Source organism: Branchiostoma floridae, chromosome 14 (genome assembly GCF_000003815.2).
Source record: "Branchiostoma floridae strain S238N-H82 chromosome 14, Bfl_VNyyK, whole genome shotgun sequence".
NCBI classification, from domain to species: Eukaryota; Metazoa; Chordata; class Leptocardii; order Amphioxiformes; family Branchiostomatidae; genus Branchiostoma; species Branchiostoma floridae.
In genome coordinates this window covers 4,725,430-4,749,121 of record NC_049992.1, presented here as the reverse complement: position 1 = coordinate 4,749,121, position 23,692 = coordinate 4,725,430, and the positions used below count along the sequence as shown (strand labels likewise).

Below are 23,692 nucleotides of genomic sequence, written 5' to 3'. Positions count from 1 at the left end.
ACGAAAGTATAGACGGAGAGGTACTTGATAAAGATAGTGTCGTGTGTGATAAACTAGAGACTGGAAGAATCCCAGGCTTGCCCTTAGTGGCTCATTTACTTGCCTGGCTTGTTCTAACTTTTCAGCTACTTTCTTCATGGCCTCAAATTGTGATAAAAGAAGATCAATAACATAACGTAATAAATTTGATTAATCTATCCACAGTACTTGATAATGGTGATGAAATTGATACCAGAAGAATCCCAATAATCTACCTAAAGTCAATTCATACTTTTTTTGTTCAAAACCGACCGATTAGCACATCTTGCTCAGTATTACTGACGAAGCGTCTGACCGTTTCCGCGATATATCCAGTTGTTTACACCTTGCATATCTCAATACCTGAATCTCTACCTTTCACCGACATACTTTGTTTCCCTTTTCCATCAAATCGTATCATTCATTATGTGCAGAAAGAACGTGCACAACTAGCGGCTGTTAACAATTTAAGCTGTACTACGGATATAACGTTACATCATGACATTCGCCTTTTTTACATGAAAAAAACTTAATTGCACGACAATTGTGCACGGTAAAGTGTATGGCAACACCTATTACACAGAGTACAAAATAAAGGTATAATGTAAAACTTAACATCCTAATTACTATAATAACAATAAGGGCAATCGTACATATCTTCATCCACATACCTTGATCCTGTCAATGATCTCTAGATCCTCGGGCACATCAGGGTGGATGGCGACGACCAGGTCCGAGTACGCGTTGTTCTCAAACTTCACTCTGGTGTGCGTGTTGGCGGCGCACAGGGTGAAGAGGAACACCAGCGCGACGGTGAGACTGGTCAGGGCGGCGTGGCGCGGCATGGCTGCGGCTGGACCTGCGTGCGGACACCGCGTGGGGAAATAGTCACTGTGGTGCTGTACACACACACGCTCACTCAGGGAGAGGGCTAGTCATCGTGACGTCACGGTATTTGCTCTCTGACACCCCCTTTTTAGTGTCTACCAGACTCTCGCTTGACCAAATAAAGGGACTTTGGCCAAGTCATGAATAAAAGCCTAGTAGTAGAAGTTACTAGTAATTGGTCTAGGAGTGTTGGACGTCCTTAGGTCACAAATTGTACTCCGCTGGCGTATTTTCTGTCTTATTTGGCCAATTTCAACTATTTTTCCAGCGACCTGTGGAGCTTGGTAGAGGCTACTCCCTTTTACACTAGAGACTGTGAGCGGTGAGCGCCCAAGGATTCGACACATTGCTCAACGAGTGTAAAGAAAAATGACGAACGAATTGTTTCAGGGCGCGGTCACATAGGTCGTGCGATCGTCGTACGATTTTGATGCCATGGAATTTTCAAGCAGGCCTTGACAGAACCAGCCTCCGACACGGATCCAAAACAACATTTTGTGTACCAAGACAGTTAAACTTTGCAGGAGACGTATATTTTTGTCCTCCAAAATGCCCGAAGTAAGCGATCGTACGACGATCGCACGACATATGTCACCACGCCCTTATGTATTGTGTCTGTTGTCTGTCAAACCCTACTTTTATCATCTTGCACTATGTTCCAAATATCAAATCAAGGGTCGCAAAAATCCACTTTTAATCGCTGTACGATCGACCGGTCGCCGTCTGGTAAAAAAGAAGGCCTTACGATATGTGTGTGCGTGGTGAAGCATGTACAATGATTTGACAAAAAGGAGTGATCAGTCACTTACTATATTTATACTGGACAATTCCCCCACCCTTCACTATATTTGCTGATCACCGGTTTGAGCCAACTAGACCTGTGTGCGTAAAAATGCAGCCTGTCCAGGTAGTTACATATGCTTCACGTAAGTGTTTGTTTTATCCTGGTTGAAGGTGTACAATTTTTAACTCCAGCTTTGCCGTGTGGAGTTCGGCAAATCTAGACACCGCAGTCAGTAAATAGTTAGAGTCGCTCATTCTTGATTAGTTCTTAATCAAAGGAGGAAAATACAGCCAAATTCAAGTGCCAGAACACGCGAAAATTTAAGTCACAATTTCATCGGGGTTAAGATTTACAATCACAACCGTTGGATACGGAAACTATCTTCGTTCTTGCTCTAGCCCCGTCAATGTGAACATGTGGTGTTATAGGCACCAGCGTGGTCTTTTTAGACGGCCACGAAAGGCGTTAAAAGGGGGTTGACACGTGCGTACATATTCAAGTCCATATGAAGTCCGTATGAAGTCCGTATGGAAGTCTCAGCCTCTATCAGGCTCTACAGGTCACAGGAAAAATAGTAGAAATTGTACATAGACGTACATAACATGCCAGAGGAGCTAGCTGTCCGAGGAGTACGGTTTGTGGCCAGCTAACTCTGCTGGCATGTTGTCTGGCTATATTTGTCCAATTTCTATGATTTTTCAACGACATGTGGAGCCTGATAGAGGCTACGACTTCAATACGGACCTCGTACGGACTTATTCAATATATGTATACGAAAAGTTGAACCCGCTTTTAAGTATAACTTCTATGAATAAACATTTTGCTGAGTTAGTAATGCCTTATCGCAGAAGTAGCCGCTGAGAAAACATTCTTATCGAAATCTCCATTCGGCAAACATCGCCGCTAATCATTAGTTCAACAATTCTGTGTAAAAATGACGCAAAAATATTTTCCGCTGTTCTTACATACGTGAAACGGTTGCTAGGGAACGGTCCATGGTATAAACTACTAAAGATCATCACAGATTTGGGGTTTCAGAGAGAAAAATTATAGAGAGGAAGTATCTTTGGTTGATCTACGTTGTGATAGATTCAGGTCGAGCGTACAGACACGCCCAAACTTTACCTGGCCCAACTGTTCAGTCTGTCAGGACACACTTAATCATAGCTCTATAGCATTTTTGTTAACGTTGGGTGCACAGCAATATAACTTCATTGACTTCAGAATTTGTCACTAGCACGCTTTCCGTTGGCATGGTCCGAAAAAACGGAAAAAAGCGAAGAGTACCACGTTTGACAGCGTTGTACTGTCCGAGTAGAGGTTCGGCTCCGGCTGTTTTGACGTGTAACTTTGTATGCAATTTTTGTTGGGCTTTCTATCTTGTACCATTTTCTTCATGTCTGCCGTAGAAAATTAAGACAACGGGACAAAATAGACAACCCCACATAAATGTCTGAAAACACGTCAAAACCAGCCGGAGCCTAACCTCTGCTTGAAGAGTAGCAGTCTTGTACTCTGACCATTCGTATCTTTTGTCTCCAGATTTAGCTCGCGACAGAGAAAACACATTACGTACTTAACATATCTTTGGGCAAAGATTAAAATAGATGCAAGATAAAATGTAACATACAACCTTTGTGATACAATGTATTAACTCAAGTCCACGACCCTGACATTGGCGCTCGGCCACTTTTGTCTGGTTTTTGATTTTCTTTGATCTCCCCCGACAATGTAAAACTGCACACGTACCTCCACTATTGCCATGTTTTGCAAAACAGTTGTATCACTGTTTTGTCATGAAAACCTAAAAGATGATTTTGATAACTGTTGCAACACAGCGCAAATTCAAGCCCTTAATTTCGTCATCATTACAACTAGAGCGAGGAGGAAAAGTGTTTAAGTCTTTATAGATGTATTATGACACCATTTTCTTAATCTTATATCCTTCTCTGCCTTATTGCTTACTGTACTTACCTTTTCTTAGCTTGCTTGAGCACAAATATTCAATAAAGGTCTTTCATTCGTTAAAAAAGAAACCGTTTCACAAAACCACTGGTCTAAAGTCTACAGTGGTTCGAAATCTTATCGTCAGTATGTGTAACACCAACGAATATCTGAGCCACCCAACAAGATACATCAATAACTTATCTCTACACAAGTAAAACCTGGGCGGTAACTTGTCAAAAGGTTTTCCCGACACGAACAAATCTTGTAAATATCGATTTTGAAGTGTGACCAAGAGCGCGGTAGGTAAAAAAGAAGAATTTGAAAATAGTTTAACACAACGAAGTGGACTTACCGAAATCAACTTGCCTGTGCAGCGCTCTGTATGCCTCAAATGTGAAGAGGTAGGGTTGTGTTCGACAACTGGATTGCTGAAAGCGTGGGTACTAATTGTAAGAGTGAATCAGGGTAAGCTGTGCCCCCCGTGGTAGATGTTTACCCATCTATGACCCCTGATCTCCCAACAACCACGCACGTACACACTTGTTGCTGGGTTACGCTAGAGATTATGTAATATCACGTCACATGGCGATCAAAACTTGAGAATTAGGACATGTACCAACTTCATTCATCACATGGATGGCGTGATGAGCTACGTAAAGAAAGGAGAAGGGCAAAACATTTGTAGAGGGGCAGAATATTTTCCTCGCCTGACGTGTGTATGTATGTGGGTGGTGGTGTCACCGTCGGAAGCGTTGTTTTGCTGCGCTAACATTTGTCGTTTCCGCATCACGCAACAAAACAGCTCGATAGATGTTATTTCTAACATTAACAGCATTTTTACGTTGCGCGAACCATCTCTGGTCCCCACGCTAGCATTCCAGTGCCCCAGCAACTTTACCATTAAGTTCACTTTTAACGATAATTTGCCTCTCTAGCGTTCGCAAAGTCTTAAACACACACTCTAGAATCATAACCGCGCCCCATAGACCTCGAATAACTCATATCACAATCCGTATCCGCGTAATGGAGATTTAAACAGCCCTTCCGATTGCAGCTCCCTCGTTCGCATATCTGCGTATCTCACCACAGAAAAATGTACGGGCAAACTTTGGGTGCGGCTCAAGGTAACGCCTTAGTCATAACACTATGATGCCTGTTCTCTGGAACACCTAAACATGTACCCTTACTAGAAGTTTGTACACTGCAAAATTGGTGTAACAATACAACAAGTGGTTAAGAGAGAGAGAGAGAATGTCGACTACTTTGCTAATGATAGCTGCATATCTTGTTAAGGTCGCAAGGAGGTGATCATGTTCGTAAGTTTTAAACTTTTAAGTTGGTCAGGATATCCGGTTCGGCACTCTAGGCGTGCGTACCGTCAGACTAGCTGTTTGGACACCGGCTGCCTTCTTGGAATGTCATTAATGGAAAACACACAGTTGATCGTTTGCAGGATCAATCTAGACAGTTAGGTGTGACAGGTTGTTCGGTGTAATATAACCAGCTGCTGCCGCGCCGCGTGCCTGCGAAGCTGGTGTGTTACGCCGAACGGCGGTTATACCGGCTATATAGATACAGATAGATACAGAATCTAAATACACGTATCTTTATTGGTTCGATGGAATGATTATAAATGATTGATAGGTCGTCACGATTGAAACATTCAAAACTTCTAAAAAAAAATTGTATGGAAACTTAACTTTGATTAGTCTTATTTCCATTATGATTTATGAGTTGTATGGTGTTGTGTGTCATTTTGAAAGCTTGTCTACTGTCTTTGATAATGAGACCGTGATACAAAATTTTTAGCATACATTTTTCTCGACTTGGTGCAAAACTGTCTCCTTCTCTGTGACAGTTTCGCAAATGTCAGAAGTTTCTGTACTGTAAGAAGCGATGCATTTACTGTCAACCTATCCCTACCTCCATTTCTGCAACAGTGATGTCTTTACACAATCATGTGACACATCTTTTAAAAATCTTTAAGTATATAGTAGAGTAGATTCATCTCTCAAGCTACTGACATCTTGCACACTGCAGTCGTCCATCAGAAAGACATCTGGAGCCGCATAGTTCAAGTTTAACTATTATTCAGCCTGTCGGCCAACTGGATCAACTTCGCCTGCTGTACTATGCTCATTCAAGCCCATAACACTGAGGAAGCCACACGGCGAAACCAAATGTTTGTTGTGTGTTGGTTCGCATAAAGTTCCTAAACAGGGAACATGCGGCTCCAGCATCTTTTCTGAAGATGTGAGCTTGTCCTTCCCCACATACTATACGCATCTTAAATCTTTAAGTTAAAACATGTAACCAGATACATTTTACATACTAGTATCTACTGTCACTCCTTCCCTACAATGGCTATACTGCAACTTTCCTTGTCTGTAACACTAACAGTAAGATTTCCCTCAGTTTGACCCCCTGTAGCTCCTTCTAACACAGACGAACCTCTGTTCATTTTGTCCTCTGTCCTCCGTACTTGCCTGGTTCTGACCTCTGGTCGATGATGTATGTATGTATTTTTTGTGACCGTTTCTCTACAGTTGGTAGGCACTGTATTCTGTTTATCAAATTATCTTTATCCCCCCCTCCCAACAATAGCTATAACTTTAATTTCTCCATGTCAGTAACAGTGAGATTTTCCTCAGTTTGACCCCATGTCGCTCCTTTTAACACTGCTTAGTCTCTGTCAGTGTCTGCGAATGTTTCTCTACAGTCGGTAGGCCCTGTATTGTGTTTATCAAATAATTTTTATCCCTCCCCCCCCCCCCCCTTACAATAGCTATAACTGTAATTTCTCCAAGTCTGTAACAGTGACATCCTCCTCTGAGTGACCTCCCTCTGCACCCTGTGGCTCTACTCTGCCTTTTTCAGTATCTGCAACTGTTTCTCTGCTGTCAGTACTGTCTGTATTGTGAGCAGAGACTGGTTTACTGAGTTGGTCCTGCCGCTTGAGTTGGCACGCGTGCTGGTAGGGTGGGGAGATAGGCCCCTGGGTGGGGGGCAACTGGACGTACGCCTCTCCCTCTGGGAGCTAGAAAATAAGGAAGAAACATTATAGAGCCCCCTAGTAAAGTTGGCAAGAAGTGCAGGGGCAGGGGTAACTGGAGAGTAAGATTGAACGTGGTATGCAACAGGAAAATATTGTTCCTGTGGAACATTTACCTAGAGAAAATCTACCTGGCCAATATGTCAATGTAGGTTAGACATCCAGGTAATAAGATATGACAAAAAGCAGTTACTCAAGCAACTGGATATGATTTTGAAAATGGTCAGACGTTTGGCATATCTGGCCAATGTTTTGTGTGTTGATCACGTGTCACTCTCATGCACAATTCCCACACATGACACCTTTGACACCATATGTCCATGATAGGAAATGTTTACCCGTAGTGGATACGTCATGTCGGCATCGTAACCACCGAGGTCCCCAAAACCCCAATACTCTTTCACAAATTCCGAGTGCTATTACCAGAGAAGCAACATGTACCATCTTACTGTATCTGTACCTATGACAGATAAGAAATATTTACCTGTAGTGGATACGTCATGTCAGCATCGTAACCACCGAGGTCCCCCAAACTCCAAAAATACTATTTCCCGAATGCTGAGTGCTATTACCAGAGAAAGCAATATGTACCATCTTACTGTAACTGTTACCTATGACAAATAAGAAATATTTACCTGTAGTGGATATGTCATGTCTGCATCATAACCGCTGAGGTCCCCACAGGCCAGGAACGGAACGATCACACGATTTACTCCCTCAAGGCTGTTGAAGTCAACATCTGGGGTACAAGAACAGTCAATAATTCTTTCGTGTTTTTGACTTTTATGAAAAGTTCTCATTTTTATATAATTGTTTTCAGTAATTACCTGACACAAATATTACTTTGATACGAATTTGTTCTGTTGTTTATAACCATTTTTTTTACAGTCAAACCTAGGGCTGGGTAGTGGTACAGCGTACCGGTACAAAACCGTTTTTTCTTATTGGACCGGTCCAGAAAAACAACAACAGATGTGCTTGGTGAATCAAGAAGGCAGTATGGGTCAGAAAATCTTAACTCCAGTCATGAATTGTGATGAGGGGGGATACAAGCTTAGTCACACTTGGGATCGTATCCTTCCCATTTTAGATCTAAAATATTCAGTCAGTCAGTCATAGTCATAGGGTGTGCCACCCCGTAAGGGCGGTATAACCCCAACGGTGTTGTAATACACTGTATGACTATGACTGACTGACTGACTGAAAATATTGGTTGTACAATGTATTTTGAATTTTGTTTATCAGAAGAATCAGAAGACTACCTACCATAATGATGGTCCAGTAGTGGGTTCATCATGTTGGGTGTGTATCCCTCGGGAGGGGAGTAGCCTCGGCAGACAACAAACGACTCTGAAAAAAAAATAACAGTCACTGCTTTTTTAAAACTTTAAATGAGTGTACAAAACAACAAATCAAGAAGGGTGGGAAAAGCTGGTAGCTAGATCTTCTGTGGTGCCCCAATGGTCAAATAGTTTGGATTTTTGTTTTTTTATAGAATCTTTATAAAAAATACATGAAAGTAATGATGATAAATAATAATGATACTGAATGGTATACAATAACAAAGTGGCCATTAAGAGAAATAGGGGTCATCAACTAGTGATACTTCTAATCTAAAATGAATGCTATTGTGTTTGATTTCTTTTGATAATGGATAGGTGGGATTAGAAGAGAAAACTCAAACTCAAACTTTGAAATGAGTAACTAACTTATAGGTTGTAACAGCTATACATTTGGTTTCGAGTGAGTCAGCTTTTTAGAGAATGAACATATGATATTGTCCCAACATTCATTCTTTGAGCCGTTCAAGATACAGTACACGAAAAAGATACTTTTTTAACACTTATTTAAAAAAAGATTGCTAAAATCGTATCCAAAGTGTGGAGGACTGACCTATGCTTGAGTTGCGGCTGCTCCGAGGCTTGGCGACGGTTACGTCTGGGAAGAAAATCTTCAGCTGGGAATAAAGTAGGGTGATGTCCTTTCCTCGGAATATCTGTGGGTGTGAAGGGAGATTTGTATTGTGCTAATTTTCAAACAGATAACACTCAGTACTGAATCATAACCCCCAAGGAATGGGGAACAACAGACGTTAAACCGGATAGTGAGTGTGTCTGTGTGTATGCAAGTCATCTTGTTCCGTGATATGTCGATGTAGGGGACATGCTCTTCCTGTCGTTTATGAACTCCGCTGTTTGTCCGTCTCTCTTTCACTTTTAGGTTCCTGCTTCTTGTTCCGTGGTTACAAAATCTCTCTTTTAAGATATCATTTTAAGATGTTGTATATGTAGCTCTTCTGGCTTTTATTGTGTTCGGAAGACAACTTTACCTTTGCAACAAAACCACCTCCTTTCTTCAGCACATGAGTTGTGATGTTGAGGGCCTGTGGGAAAGAAAGTACAACATGTGTAAAATTAACTGAACATACATTTAATGTACATTTATAAAAAAATAAGAAAATAATTAAAAAAAAACTTGGGCTAACACGTTGGTATACGGTCAAACCTCACAAGTGATCACCTCTTCATAAGGACCACCTAGCCATTGGCCATTGATGTACAATAAACCTGTACTAGTGACCATCGTTACATAGGGACCACCTGGCCATTTTGACTATTTGTTGGTGGTCTCTTAGATTATTTTGCCATCGACAAAAGCATTACAACTCCTATCTAAGTCATGTAAGTAGTTAGTAACATAAATGGCAGCTTTGACTGTACTGGTGAGAAGAAAGAACATAAACTGCTGACTCACAGCCAGTAGAAGTTGTGCCTGGATGTACTCATCGATGTCATGTAGACCAGTCACTGGAAGACAAGAAGATAACTGTGTAAGTTACTAAAATGGCAGAGCAATGTCAGGAACAATTCTCAGATCATTATCATCAAAAATAGTCAAACCTGCTCAGGCAACCACCTCCCATCACAAGCCACAAACAGTCCCTTCAATTTTTACATATAAAATGTAGTATACACCACCCCAGCCTCCTTCACAGACTTTGGCTGGCTTTTATCTAATATGGAGAGGGGGGCACATGGTTGGCTAGTACCAAAGTTAGCTACTGAGTAAGGTTCTCTAATGCTGGGAAAGGGAGTTTGCTGTGGAAGGGAGTTTGCCTAGAATGCTAGTTTGCCGTGAAGGAGTTTTGCCCCAATGTAACTGTAAAGCAACAAAATACTGTAATTGTTTAAGACGCAGAGTATGTTCATCAGTACTCACCATCGGGTGCTCCATCACACACCACCAGGTCTGCCTGCTCACCTGAGAAGTGCCCGATGATCTCCTGGGCTGTGGATACCTGGGGGGGATGGGAGAGAGTAACCATTGTTGGGCAGGGCTCGGAATTCATTTTGGGGATTAGGTGCACTACTGGTGCACGCAGCTTAAAAAATTGGGTGCACCAAAAATGTTTTGGGTGCAACACTTGAATTTAAGTAATAACCTAATAATAAAACTTAGTTACAATCTATCAAATTCTTAAACAAGTACCATGGCAGACATTTTTATTATCTTTCTAACACTTAGATGTCAAGAATATGATATATACTAGTATTCTTTGATATCTTAACATACATAAACATTAGAAAATAATTGGGTGCACAGAACCAATTTTGGGTGCACCTGGGTGCACATGCACCCAGTATTTTGAGCTCTGTTGGGTATGTAGGGAGATGACATTGTTACAAAGAACATATTGTGGTCCTATATGTTGCAGTCAAGTATGCCAGATAATGTATTTTGCAGAGCTGACTTAATTCATGCAGTAAACTCCTGGACTCAAGCCTCTAGAGTATTCCCAACATGAGGCATTTGGGACAGGCAACATTCTCTTTCATTTATAGGAGAGAACAGCATTGGTAGAATACTACTAGTACAAGTAAGGCAGCTCCTTGCTAAAAACCCCAACGACCTGGAGGTCAAGGGACTAGAGGGAGAGAGAGAAAAACCCTTCTTAAATTCTTTCATTTAAAGGCTGAGTGATCAGTGTGTAACATACAAGAATTATTCTATTCTTGGTGGTGCCCCCCTCCCTACCAAGTGACCTTGAAGACTGACCTTGGTGATGTCGCCCTGGATCTGTATGACCCCTGGGATGGGTGCCATGGCCTGGAGGTCAACGGCTACGATCTTCACATCATCTCTCTTCTGTTTCCCCTCTCCTCTACACATTGAAAATAGACATGTTTCAACTCAAGATGATCATATATGTTTATATAACGCAAGTTTATCTTCATTTGCAGAGTAACCTATATCCTTGTTGAAAAACAGCATACATAGGAATATCAAGTCTATGGGCGGGGTTTTTTAAGCTGCAGTACTGTGAAAATATTGCACTTTGGAACTACCGCCCATAGACTTGATCCCTAAATATCCAGTTTTTTAAAACAACGGATATAGTTTACAACATGAATGAAGGTGAACTAGCATTAAGATGACTGTAAAACTTAAGTATATGTTGAATAGCATTATTGCCATACTTTTGTATGAAATGTTCTTTATCAGTTTATGCCTCCATCCTTTCATACACACAAAAAGGTTTTCCTGACTTAGGACCTTGAATATTTTTGGGTGAAACCATCAGGTTTGATCTGGTACGTTTTCTTGTAAAACAACTTGTCTACTTTCTCACCTGAGTCGTTTACTGAGCACCTGGCTCCAGCTACCTGGGGCAGCACAAAGATCAACGACCTTCTGTACACCTGGATTGGAAAATAGGTTTTATTAGACCTCAAGTACATTATTGATATGTTCTTCAAAACTACTACTACTACAGAAATACTGAATTGTGATAAATGCTGACTATGTCACAATAACGTTTTTGTGCCAAAACATACACAAAATGCAGAGAAGCGGCCACCGCAAAAAAAGTGAACATTAAACCACCGCAAAAGTTACTGCATTTACAATACTTTGCAGACAAAGATGAACTAGCGTTAAATGTTTCCTTGAACTGTTCCGTACTAGAGAGGATGTTGAACACCTCGTCTATCTGCATGAGTTTGAAGGCGCTGCAATTTGAAACCACTGTCTGTTTTCTTGATGTCCCTTAATTACCTTGTTCTTAAAATAACAGATAAATGTGCATGAGCGTTAAATGCTTCTGTGAACCGTTCCCCACCAGACAGAACATTGAACTCTTCGTTTTCTGCATGAGTTTGAAGGTGCTGCAATTTGAAACCACTGTCTGTTGGCTTGATGTCCCTACTAGTAAATACCTTAAGCTTGTTTTTTAAAATAAAAGATAAAAGGGAACTGTTTAGAACTGTGAACCGTTCCATACCAGAGAGCATGTTGAACTCATCGATCTGCATGAGTTTAACGCCTTAAAACTTGGTTTCAAACGGACATATTTTTAAAACAGTCCAGTTTTAAACCATTAATGTTTATAAAAACAACGGATATAGGTTACCCCATGGATAAAGGTAAACTACTGGTAGCTTTTAATGCTGACATACCAGAGAGGACGTTGAACTCTTCGTCTATCTGCATGAGCTTGAAAGCGCTGCGGGCGCGCCAGCCTTCCTCTTTCGCCTTCCGGTAGTAGATGTCTCGCTTGTCCTTAGACGACCTTCCCATGGCTGCTGCCGCTTGTGCCAAATCTGTCAATAATGTTGATAGCTCAATCAATAACACAATTACAATCTATAAATAATCGTTATGTGCAAAAAAGAAAACAAAACCCGGCTGGACATTGTTATGCATTTATCGAAACAATGTACCGGTCGAGACAAGGACTAGTTACTGTGCAAAGCACCAGAGTTCAAACACCAAGGAGCAACAATCACATGAGAAGCACCTAGATGGAAATAGTACCTGGAGCTCACGTCTAGCGAAGAAATAGACGTTAAGCAGGGACAACAACAACAACGTCTTTTTGGGGGAGTCCCCGGACTTTACCTTAACCTTTAACATCCCTGTCGCCGCACATGCATTCTGATCTCTGCGACAGGGCTTACACATGGACAAACCCAGTGTTGCACACCTCGAGATCTCACTATGGTAAACGTATACATTTGTATATAACGATGGATTACTTGATTAGGGAATGTTGATTTGCCCTACGGAAACCCGAGCTTTCTATGAAACCGGCACCATCTGGAATTCTACATTTTTTCTTGTTGCTTCTTTACTCAACAACTAGAACTCTAACGTTACTCTCAGGTCTTCTACAACTGAAGCAAGAAGACACAAGATGCATGTGGTGGGGAGGGGGGCAGTCGATAGCGATGTCAAAAAATACAAAATACATGGCTTTTGCAGCTTGAAACGAAATATTAAGGAATTGATGTTATCAGTCAGTTACTCTGTGTAGCTACACCTACCTTGTGTATAAGTTTAACCAGTCAGAAAGTCGAAAAATGGGACGTTTTCACAACTTTAAGACGACAACGCAACTCTTGCTCCATGCAGTGAGGTCAAAGGTCATATTTCATGCTTTATGCTGCAGTTTTGAATTGAATCGCTAGAGGCCCCCAAAAGACCGTCAGACATTTTTGCTGCAGTTCATACAAACCCTGCTAGAGGCCCTCAGAAGACCGTCAATAATAGCCTGTACTGAGTGGAGTGGCTAGGCAGGTTGTCAAGATTTGGGTATTTGGGCACATAAAACTGTTTTTCAGAGTAGCTATATGTATATCAATAATGAAAAAAAAAAATACTTTACAATGCTCAGTAAAATTCTACATCTTTTATTACAAATGGATTCAGAAAATATGTACAATTGCTCAAAATAGTTATGCACAACATTTACAAATGTTAAATCATCGATCAGATTTCATACAATGATTAGGAATGTGATTAATCAATCTTTCAATTTAATTGCCAATGATTGCAAATTTCTCCTAACATAATTCATTTAGATCTTCCCAACATGGATTAAGTGCTGCCTGCTATGATTCATAAACACTCATCATACGAGTCACCTGTCTTCTGGATAAAAACTTTCATCATCAAAGTTTTGACACTCTGAGTAAAATACAACGCCTGGCATGCCTTTGCTTTTTGCATCTTTGCTATTCCTGACACCAATAATAAAAGTTTGAATGTGATAATTTATGTTTTAAAAGTTGCTTTAGAATTCCTTGAAATACATACATGTAAAGGGAAGTTGTAGTCATTAAATGTGCTTTTTATCTTAAGTTGTAACTTCAATCCATGATGATGTGTTGTAGCAAAATACATTAGTTACACAATGTGCCTTTAACAAGTCATTTATGCCAAAAGTACACCAAGATGTATGTAAGTTAAAAATTTTCACTTAATCCATCATCGAAAATATATACACGTGAACTTTCAACTATCCATGATTCAAATATGGAAGCTCAATTCTTGTGTCTTCTCATGATTAGATATTTCTTTAGGTTTGGTATCCATGGAAACAGTTCAGTCTGCATCTGCATCATCCTGATCCTCTATCACTTCTTCTGCACCCTGGATGGACAGAGAAAAAAAGAGGTTGATAAACACATAATTTTGTTAATGACCAACACAACAAACATCCCAAACTTTACAGAGCTGTGATTGGTCAATCCCAAGTAGTCCACAATATCCCCTAACTTTACACCACCATGATTGGTCCATTTCTAACAGACCATAATATCCTCCAACTTAAAAGAGCCATGATTGGTCGGTACCTCCGGAGGCTGCTCCTCCTGTCTCCTCTGCTTGCAGCCTCCTAACGTTCATCGGCTTCATATACCAGGTAAATACCCCGTTCTTTAAAACAACGGATATAGGTTACCCCACGGATATAGGTTACCCCACGGATATAGGTTACCCCACGGATATAGGTGAACTAGCGTTACCTCCGGAGGCTGCTCCTCCTGTCTCCTCTGCTCGTAGATTTCCTCGGCCTCCTGCCGTTCGTCCTCCGTGTACTCGTCCTTGTCCAGCCGCTCGATTCTCCGCAGAGCGATCAGAACCTCGATTCGGTAGTCGTCTTCCTCCGTCACCGGGCATTCTGGGAAGAAGATCAAGATGATTTATGAGAATCTAAATTATAAAGGACTTTAGTATAGTCACTACATGTACAGTAAGTCTAATTAATGGAAAACCAGTTCAGAAGAAGCAACATTTCTATGCAATTTGTCACAAACCCTTTTGTGTCACATGTGGGTTTTTTTTCAGTCAGTGATGTCTATTGCTTTATAGTACAAAGCCAAACTTTCTTCCAATACAAAGGTATACATGGATCAAATAGCCAATGACCTCTATCTATTGTTTGAAAAAACTTTGATGGAATTGTTTTCAAATTAGAATAAAATTTGAAACTCCAAGAATAACTTTCAAATTGTTATCTTCAAACTAATTTAACTTTTGTATTTCAATTTATTTTTGTTATACTACTATGAGGCTTTCAAACTTGTAGGATTTCAGGGCTCTGAGCAAGGTGATCAGCTTCTTTCAGAAAAAGGTTCAAACATTGCTATCAGAATCCTATCTATAGTAAAACACAGCTTGAGTCTAATGTAATGTAAATTTTTAATACTGTTCAGTAAACCTACCCAGGAAGACAAGAGCTCTGAGCATGGGCAGGACTGTCAGCTTCTTCACCTCCTTCACACTCGTCATGTTGTTTCCTCTGTGGGGAGGAGGAAAAAAAGTAACATTAACAGAAAATGGAACCAATTGAAAACTGTTTCCATACTTTAATCGGCTTAAAAAATTAACAACAAAGGAAAGATATTAATTTAGTATAGATAAAATCCTTCCCGTACTAAGCTTTTTTGGTATAAATGGTACTATACTATAAAATGAAAGGAAATTTTCATTTTCATAGGCCTTGGTTGAATAAGCACTACAGCAAGGGTGTACTGGTAGTGGTGTAACTTCTACACTTTTTCCCAAAAAGGTCATTGATCCATGACATTCATCAAATTTGAAGAAAATTTATGACAGGATGTGTGGTTTTTACTTAATGCCAACGACAATTTGTAAGAACTTTGTAGAGGCAAAACAGAGGACCACACTACAACCAAATATGGAATATAGAGTAACAGGTGGTTGCAGCTCCCCCTACCTGAGGTTGATGTACTGCAGGGACTTCATGGACTCGGCGAACCCGTCCAGCGTGTCGATCTGGTTGTCACGGAGATGGAGCGTGGTCAGCTTCTCCAGCCGCTCCAGGCCCTCCACTCGCTTGATCATGTTCGCCCCCTAGCAGGACAGAATGGTATTGCATGAGATGAAGTTGTATTACACCTGCCCAATGTTCTCAACTCGCCGACGGGTAAAATGGAGTAAACAGAACTGGAGCTCCAGCTAAGGACATTCTTTCCATGGGACGTTTGATAGATACTTAGTGATTAGTTATTGATAAGTTATTGATAAGTTAACACTAACTAAGAAGAGGTTTTTGGGGTTGGGGAGGTAGGTGCTATAGGTGCAGTCCAGCTGGTTAGTGATTAACTGGTGATAAGTTATTGATAACTTAGTGACGAATTATTGATAAGCTATCAACAAGTTAGTGATAAATTATTGATAAGTTAACACTAACCAGGAAGAGAGTTTTGGAGTTGGGGAGGTAGATGACATTGGTGGACTCCAAGTAGTTATTGATAAGTTACTGATAAGCAATTGGTGAGTTATTGATAAGTTAACACTAACCAGGAAGAGGTTCTTGAGGTTAGGCAGGTAGATGCCGTTAGTGGACTCCAGCCGGTTCCCTCTCAGCTCCAGTGTGTGCAGGTTTCGCAGTTTTCCTGGGTCCAGCCCGCTAGCAATCTTAATCTCATTATCTGTGGGGAGGTCATCAAGAAGCAATCAGGTTAGTGTTAACTTATCAATAACTTATCATTACCTAATCAATAACTAATCAATAACTTATCATTACAGCCAGGCTTCTTGGTACATCTTTCCTAGGAAAAAATTACGACCATCAAAAAATTGTAACAATTTGGCCAGATGTCTCCCCAATTTGGCCAGATGGTAAATTTTAGAGGTAGTCAGTTGTTTTACTGTACATCAATGAAGAGGTGGTCCTTATGTAGAGGTGTGATCACTTTTAAAGGTTTGACTGTAGCTCAGGGTTCTCCCCAGAATTTTTTAGTATAGTGGAAATAACCCGAACCAACCCGATGCGCTTTCATGAAAATGGGTTCATTTTGCAATGACAGAGGGCGTCAAATACTAAAAGTATAATATATCATAGTGATTCCTTTGTTGTTAAGCGGAGAAATGACTTTTGTTTTGATCATTGCCCATTCACAAGTTTTTGCAGACAATGCCGACTGGAAAAGTGATGCTACTTGGCACAAAAATCTGTGAATTTTCATGAATCTTAGCAAAACTAACCAAAAAAAATAGGGAATAATTTGAAAAGTAGTATAGTGGAGCTGGGCCAGGAGTATAGTGGAGGGCCAGGCTGTTATTCCGTCCTCTGGGGAGGACTCTGCTGTAGCTTCCACAGACTTACAAGACAACACGAGTGTCTCCAATAGTGGATGGTTGATCCCCTCTGTAGTGTTGATCTTGTTGTTGGTGAAGCTGGCCATCTGAAGATACGGCAGCTCGTCTAGAGCGGCAGTCTTAAGAAGGTTCCTGTCCGCCTTAAGGGTCAGCAGGTGCGTGAGGGAGTTCAGCGCCGAGACGTCGCGGAGGAGGTTAGCGGACACGTCCACGTACCGCAGGTGGATGAAGGATTTCAGGATGCTGATGTCAGTGATTTCTCTGTTGGGGGAAGAAGGAATATAACGTTTTATAAAGTTTTACAAACAAAGGGAAAATGAGGAAGATATGTCACAGAAGTTTTGATCAGCAGACACATGAAAAAAAAAAAAACAGTTGAAGACTGGTAAACTCTTCCACATACTGATGTCTGTGACTTCTCTGATTTGGAAAGAAGGGGGATCATCATCACTTATTTATCTATTTATTTACTGGACTTCCCATATAACAATGGCAGGGAGACAAAACAGGTGAGATGCTACCTCTGCAGGTTGTCTCCCCAACAATAGAAATATAAAACAAGAAATATAAAACAAGAAAAGAAAACAAAGCTGCCCTAAAGACATTCCCATACAGCAGGTGGTTAAAGGACTTTGTAGAGTTTAGAAATGGAAGAAGTAAAATTATCTTAATATCACATTGAACAAGTGCCTGCTCAAGAAAACACTAGATATCAAAGTTTTTTAGGACACATTTGCTACAGGTTGACTATATTAAAGGATGCTCATGTAAAGCAGGTAGATAATTTTTTAAAGGACCTCTTAAGCTGCTGATGTTTGTGACTTGAATCTGTTTGATGAAAAATAAAGAGAAATTCTCTGTTGAACAAACTGTTACAACTTAGACAATTTCTTTAACCGTTGGTGGTTCAAATAAAAGCAATTTGTGGGTGCCAGTATATATATATATATAAGAAAATGATCTCTATTTTTTTTAGATCAGAAAAAATGATGCATCAAATCCAAGCAATTAAATTGTTGTGGCTACGTAAAGATGTTTTTCACACATCACCATGGCTCAATGACACAATTGACGCCATCATGAAACCCAGTTAATTACATAAGACTGACAAGAGGGTGAAGGTTGGGCAAATTGTACTGTCGTAACAAGTTGTTAGCAACAGAAATAACAAAGAAATTAATACATGTAAATGTATGTAAAAGTGCACAAATTGTTCCTTTGAATTTGTACACAATTTTCAATGAGTTTAACCTATTTTTGAAACTGGAGATAAACGCATATTTTTCTGTCTATTCTTGGTCCCTTAATTTTTAGTGGAAATTGTCCCAAAATTATTTCTGAGAAAAACTCTTACTCATCGTCATAGAACTGTCTGAAGCAATAAATCAGCCTTTGATCACCATGGTAACAGGTGCGTATGTGGTGACCTTGCGTAAGGACACTCTGGTCTCTGGGGACAGGAAATTACTGGAAGCAGTGTTAATGTTGTATAAAAATATGACCATGGTTATTGTTCAGGACCTGATTAATATTCATGATAACCACTGAATTATAAATTCATCTTTTGATATGAATCTAAACCCACCAAGAAAGTGACAGGTTGAATAGAATAATCTAGTATAATTTTCAATTCAGTAAAAAACATATTTTCTTGTCTCTTGAGCTACAAATGGTTCATAACCATTTATTAATCTTTTTCTAAGCTAAAAATTTATTTATAAGCAATTATGCTTTCAAATTTCAATTTTTTTTGTTCAACTTAACATTCACTGTCTACAGTCTAAAACTTATAAAAATGAATTTTTAGTAGTTGAAGTATTAAGATAAGAAAGGAAGCATTATAATTGACAAAGAAGTATTACCTTTTAAGACTTATATTTTATCAGATTGAGTGCATTTCTATTTTTCATCAAAGACCAAGTTTAAGAAAGTTCAGACTGTAAAAAGAATTAAATGTACCTTTCATGTATGTCCAGTCTGACATATGCGTGTGCCAGGCCGTTCCCAGTCTTACACAGCAGGGATAGACAGTCTCCTAACATCTCTTCTGTCAAGGGGTGCTCAGGAAGTTTCTATAAAAATAAAATAAAACACACAGAAATTAAAACTTCAAAGAATCATACAAAAATTAAAACTTCAAAGAAATGTCTGTTTCTTAACATATATTAGGTGAGGGTAAAAAAATGCCTAAAATTACATTGAATCACTAGCTAATATATTTTATACTTCACAGGAAATTTCTCTACAAGTTAGAAGTTAGTTTTTTTTATATTCTCACATGATTGAAATTTCTGAAACTGTCTTTTTGCATCATTTGCAAGAAAAAACACATTTTACACACATTTTGTCATTAAGATACGCAACTTTATTTCTATGTAGAGTTGTTATGTTCTAGAATGATTTACTTTGAACTGTTTTATCATAAGTGGTATTTTAGCAAAGATACAATCACATGACTTTGCCAAGACCACACTGTTGGTTTAATATACACTAGATTACAAACAGGTGCTCAAAGACATCATGACACTGTCTGCACTTTACAAGTAAATAACCAGGCAGCGCAAAGTTTGTCAATCTGTGGTTTGTTTGTCTGTCTTTTATTGACACACTACTTTAATGGCATGACTTACTATTTTCTGAAACATTGAAGAAATTTACCTACTACTGTATAACTTTGGTCGGATCCACTCTAACAAATTTTGTTTCAATCTATGTTGTAACTTTTAAAGAAAACACTGAAAATTACACTGAATACAATTTCATTGTCTAATTCCTGACTTGAAAAAACAAAATTATGTTAAGAGAAAACATCCAATTCAGTCTGGCAAAGTGAAGAATAGAATATCCACACCCACTCAAAAAATAACTCATTTGCCAAAGTTTATTTAAGCTTATACAAACAATTACTAGGTTTTCTAAACAAAACAGAGTTTGGGCTTTTAAATTTGCAAATCATCACTGTTTCTTTAACTGGGATGTCAAGAAAACAGGTAGATTATTCAACAAAGTGAGGTGTCATTCTGTTTTCAGTCCTTCTGAATGCCGGCTGACAGTTCTGCTAAGGTAATTCATCTTTTGAGTCTCGGCTCTTTTGTTGCCTTGTCGGCCAGGTAAATTTACCATAAGAATGCTGAAAGAGTCACGAATATGCCCAAAAGCGCTATACAGTTTCACACGTTTTCAATACCCCCATTGAAAAACGGGGCTCGCCTGAATGGAAACATTATGCAAATATTGAACTTTGTCCCCAGTTGCCATGGATACCTGGAAACCTATCAAACCCCAGTGTTTACTGTCTCAGGTGTGTAGTGGCTGTTGCCATAGAAACGGCAACTCAGCACCACCCACCCAGGTTTTACTGCTTTTCTGTCGGAAATGTAACAAAAGGTTGTCTGGTGGCCAGCCGGGGGGATTTTCAGGTGAAGGTAGGGCCTTTTTACTCGCTTTATTCCCCACAAACACATGAATTCTTACTTGTTAACATTTATGAATGATATCATCTTTGTAACAAATATCCCTTAACAAATTTTGGTCACTTAGGAAGGAATAATTTTACCAGCACCAAAATGTAGAAAAAAATGACCTTTGAGCAAGGGTGGTTACATATTAATGTATGAAACAATGGTTCATAAAATTAGTGCAGGCCTAATCTCATCTGTAGTGAAATATCCTTATTAGCAATAAACCAGTAAAAATTGAAAACAACTAAAATGAATAAAATGGAAACTGTGGGTTTCATGAATATATTTTTTTTTTTTAGATTTGCTTCTAGACAGCTTTAGATGTTGACTGTTTCTTTAAAGTATAAGTTATAACCTGGTTAAGACAATTGTTTAAAATGACTAGCTTTCTACAGTGTTTTAATTGGTTTCTATGGCAAAACTGAGACTCGTAGTAACCAATGGATAAATGCACACTTAGGCTCTGTCTACACACATAGCTTCTGACAGATGCATTATTTAATGGTGAATTATGTTCCCTTCTGTATTCATTGTAACATTGTGGTCGCCTAGGCAACAAGAAAAGGGTTGGGCAGTTGTTATTCAATCATAATATTTGCCCTGTTCTGCTCTGAAAAACACCTAAGTAGTCTGCAAGTGATGCTTATTTCAGGGTGAGAAGCGAGGAATGTTTATGTCGAAGGATATAACGTTAAGGTGTAAATACCACAGAATGCATGTTACACAAAGAACTGACACAGCAAACAATTTAGCGGATTAAAGGACTAAAAATTATCATAATACAGTAGAAATGTTTATGTACATTTCTTTTTAATGCAAAAGATCAGCATTAGAATCTTCTTATCCGCACAACTAACGTTAATATAAAACTTGAAGCTTCGACTTTTTCTTCAAAAATTGATGTAGCACCACGTTTTTACTTTTAGTACTAAGTTACAACTAACTCAGGCTGGTAGCTACACGGCCAATCTATGGCCTTTATGAAACCTAGCTTTTATTCCTTATCACTCAAAGCGTACACCAAATCAGAGAATATGCACAGAAGTTTCAATTTTAATTTTAAGGTACCTCTTCTTCTTCTTGTTGGTCCTCCACTTGCACCCCCTCCCCCTCATCCTCGCCTTCTTCCTTCTCCACGTCTTCGTCTTCATCTTGAGGAGCGTCTCCTTCTTCCCCAGACTCCATTGGAGGCTCCTCTCCCCCCTCGTCCCCTTCAAAATCAGACGCGTCCGACATTTTTTACCCAAAAGGCGCCAAAATTGTCCAAATTACACACAAAAGTGACAGATAACTTTGTTGACTCGCGCCGGGTTGTTGTTCCAAGATGGCGGATGTTGCCCGGGTGATCGCGGTGCATGGTGGGTAGTCACGTGGTCTTCGAACGTTTCCCGCGCTTTTTCAGGAACAGGTGAACATGTGGTGGGCTTGGTGGACCCCAAACGTCAAGTCGACTCAAGTGCATGCACTTGTTTAGATGTCGAGCATTCTTTGCTACTGATAGTAACTATGGTGTAAAAACGATGGGGATATCTTGAAATCGCCGAAAGAATATCAATATCATTGTCTTCTAAAAGCAAAAGGGAAAATATATGCATTCTATAACTTATGACGTATGTTTGATTTTGATATTCGACTACAAAGCTATCTCTCTTTTTGTGGCATTAGGTGATAAAGGGATATATTTCGAATAGTAGAAAAGTAATCGTTCTGGGTCGGTTCACACATGATGCTGCCATATAGGTTTAATAATTTAATCAGGTGAACTTTGCCACACTTGACTTTTCCCCTTTTGGATGACTGTACTTCTTTCGCATCAACCCTCTTCCCAGCAGTCTTTGATTCATGAAAACAAAATTCATATATACATACAATCTTATAGATATTATGCGCGTGATGTAACTGTACCAAAATCTAGTTTAAAAATCGACCGAAACGGGCCTCGATTAAAATCATGTATAACTATAATCCTGTTCAAAGTACTGTAACAGCAAATGAAGTCACAAATGCGGTTGCTTGTTGCAGAATTCTAAACATTTTGTATGTTTGAAAATATCTTTTTTTTTTCGCTTAGTAGTTTTCGTTGTTTGTTATCAATAATAAGTTTATTGCAAATTCTTACTCGAGGGCTAATTGCAAGTGACAAAAAATGACAGACAAATAATGGTATCCACTATCCAGTAAGGTATAAAGCGACCACTCTAGCCTAACTTTAAATAAAGATGTAACTTATTGGGCTTGACTTCTTTTTCTGAGACAGTGGAAGACGAAAGATCCCACTTTTTCTGTAATGTGTGGGTTTTGCTACGTTAAAAGGACAGTAGTTTTCTTTTTGCCTGTAAACGTGGAGATGTTATGATAGAATTTGGTGGCTTCTTTTATCATAGGCAGAACATAATCGTCGGATCAGTGCAGCGCTTGTGGCGCAACCTAAAGCCGTGCTCCGTTTCTCCATGTTTGTCGTCCTCTCGCGATTAGGTGTATTTTTGGTCATTTCAGAAGACGACACGCGTCAAATTAGTCATTCCGCGGCCTGAGTTTGGACCTTGGCAAATGCGAGGAATCCTGAATATTTTTCACACAGATGATTATACAGAGACCCGCTGCGCCCCCGTGCTAAACTAAACTTTACAGACACAATTTCGGAGAGTACATCAGACCAAACCGCGACAGGACTTTTGGCATTCCTGTCCGAATGTTTAATTTATAAGTACGAAACGCGCCAATGTCGCTACGATGAAGAGAAGAAGACTGGGGTGAGAGTCACCCTGGTGTGCTGGACGGCTGCCTAGTTTAGACAGCCCTGTACGGGGTGTTGATATTAATCAATTGTTGCTCTCGTCGTTTATATGCACTTTCTCGGCCTGCAGGGGCACACAAAATTTGCGGGATCCGACCCTTCAAAATTGTGCTCCAAATTAAAGCGAACTGAGGGCGGTCGATGTCTGCACAGAGATGTCAAAAATTTGATCAATCTCAGTACAAAGTAATCAGGCCTCGGATTACGTTACGGTTTTCAAATACTTTATGGGGCATAATCTGCCAACTTTGTTATTTTGGGGTATTTCAATAGAAACCTAATACGACCCTGGCTGCGACCCGTGGGTTTAATTCTGCGAGCGCCTTTGCTTCAATCAT

The 23,692-nt window shown here is 39.7% G+C and overlaps 4 protein-coding genes across 4 annotated transcripts in view; 1 reads left to right on the top strand and 3 right to left on the bottom strand.

The window, feature by feature from the left end:
• The window catches only part of LOC118430948 (calcium-activated chloride channel regulator 4A-like), a 33,521-nt gene extending 29,275 nt beyond the window's left edge, over positions 1 to 4,246 (bottom strand). The window contains exons 1-2 of the mRNA XM_035841977.1: positions 3,990 to 4,246; positions 690 to 877 (exon numbers count right to left, since the gene is read on the bottom strand). Of these exons, the coding sequence (XP_035697870.1) occupies positions 690 to 863 (174 nt within the window). The 5' untranslated portion in view covers positions 864 to 877; positions 3,990 to 4,246. The remainder of the gene's footprint in view (positions 1 to 689; positions 878 to 3,989) is intronic.
• A 2,156-nt stretch (positions 4,247 to 6,402) lies between these two features.
• Positions 6,403 to 12,285, bottom strand: LOC118430275 (putative tRNA (cytidine(32)/guanosine(34)-2'-O)-methyltransferase). Its single transcript, XM_035841009.1, has 10 exons — positions 12,146 to 12,285; positions 11,320 to 11,389; positions 10,746 to 10,851; positions 9,909 to 9,987; positions 9,444 to 9,496; positions 9,019 to 9,072; positions 8,583 to 8,685; positions 7,956 to 8,039; positions 7,325 to 7,428; positions 6,403 to 6,674 (listed from the first exon to the last, which is right to left on the bottom strand). The coding sequence occupies exons 1-10, from the start codon at positions 12,264 to 12,266 to the stop codon at positions 6,423 to 6,425; spliced, it is 1,026 nt and encodes a 341-aa protein (XP_035696902.1). The 5' UTR covers positions 12,267 to 12,285; the 3' UTR covers positions 6,403 to 6,422.
• A 1,787-nt stretch (positions 12,286 to 14,072) lies between these two features.
• LOC118430947 (leucine-rich repeat-containing protein 23-like) lies at positions 14,073 to 21,921 on the bottom strand. The gene is made up of 8 exons (XM_035841975.1): positions 21,626 to 21,921; positions 19,056 to 19,168; positions 17,104 to 17,357; positions 16,296 to 16,426; positions 15,709 to 15,845; positions 15,194 to 15,270; positions 14,495 to 14,649; positions 14,073 to 14,120 (listed from the first exon to the last, which is right to left on the bottom strand). The coding sequence occupies exons 1-8, from the start codon at positions 21,791 to 21,793 to the stop codon at positions 14,073 to 14,075; spliced, it is 1,083 nt and encodes a 360-aa protein (XP_035697868.1). The 5' UTR covers positions 21,794 to 21,921.
• LOC118430269 (zinc finger protein castor homolog 1-like) overlaps positions 20,361 to 23,692 on the top strand; it is a 43,477-nt gene continuing 40,145 nt past the window's right edge. Inside the window, exon 1 of the mRNA XM_035840997.1 lies at positions 20,361 to 20,521. The gene's annotated coding sequence lies outside the window, so the exon portion shown is untranslated. The remainder of the gene's footprint in view (positions 20,522 to 23,692) is intronic.

What these genes read in the sequence shown, in the direction of transcription:
- LOC118430275 (XM_035841009.1), bottom strand. Translation starts at nt 12,266, where the DNA reads ATGGGAAGGTCGTCTAAGGACAAGCGAGACATCTACTACCGGAAGGCG. An exon ending in GTGTGATGGAGCACCCGATG is followed by an intron (nt 9,497 to 9,908) that starts GTGAGTACTGAT and finishes CTTGTCTTCCAG; the next exon opens with TGACTGGTCTACATGACATC. An exon ending in AGGCACAACTTCTACTGGCT is followed by an intron (nt 9,073 to 9,443) that starts GTGAGTCAGCAG and finishes TCTTTCCCACAG; the next exon opens with GCCCTCAACATCACAACTCA.
- LOC118430947 (XM_035841975.1), bottom strand. Translation starts at nt 21,793, where the DNA reads ATGTCGGACGCGTCTGATTTTGAAGGGGACGAGGGGGGAGAGGAGCCT. An exon ending in ACCTCAAGAACCTCTTCCTG is followed by an intron (nt 15,846 to 16,295) that starts GTTAGTGTTAAC and finishes CTGTCCTGCTAG; the next exon opens with GGGGCGAACATGATCAAGCG. An exon ending in AGGAGGAGCAGCCTCCGGAG is followed by an intron (nt 14,121 to 14,494) that starts GTAACGCTAGTT and finishes CTGTCCATCCAG; the next exon opens with GGTGCAGAAGAAGTGATAGA.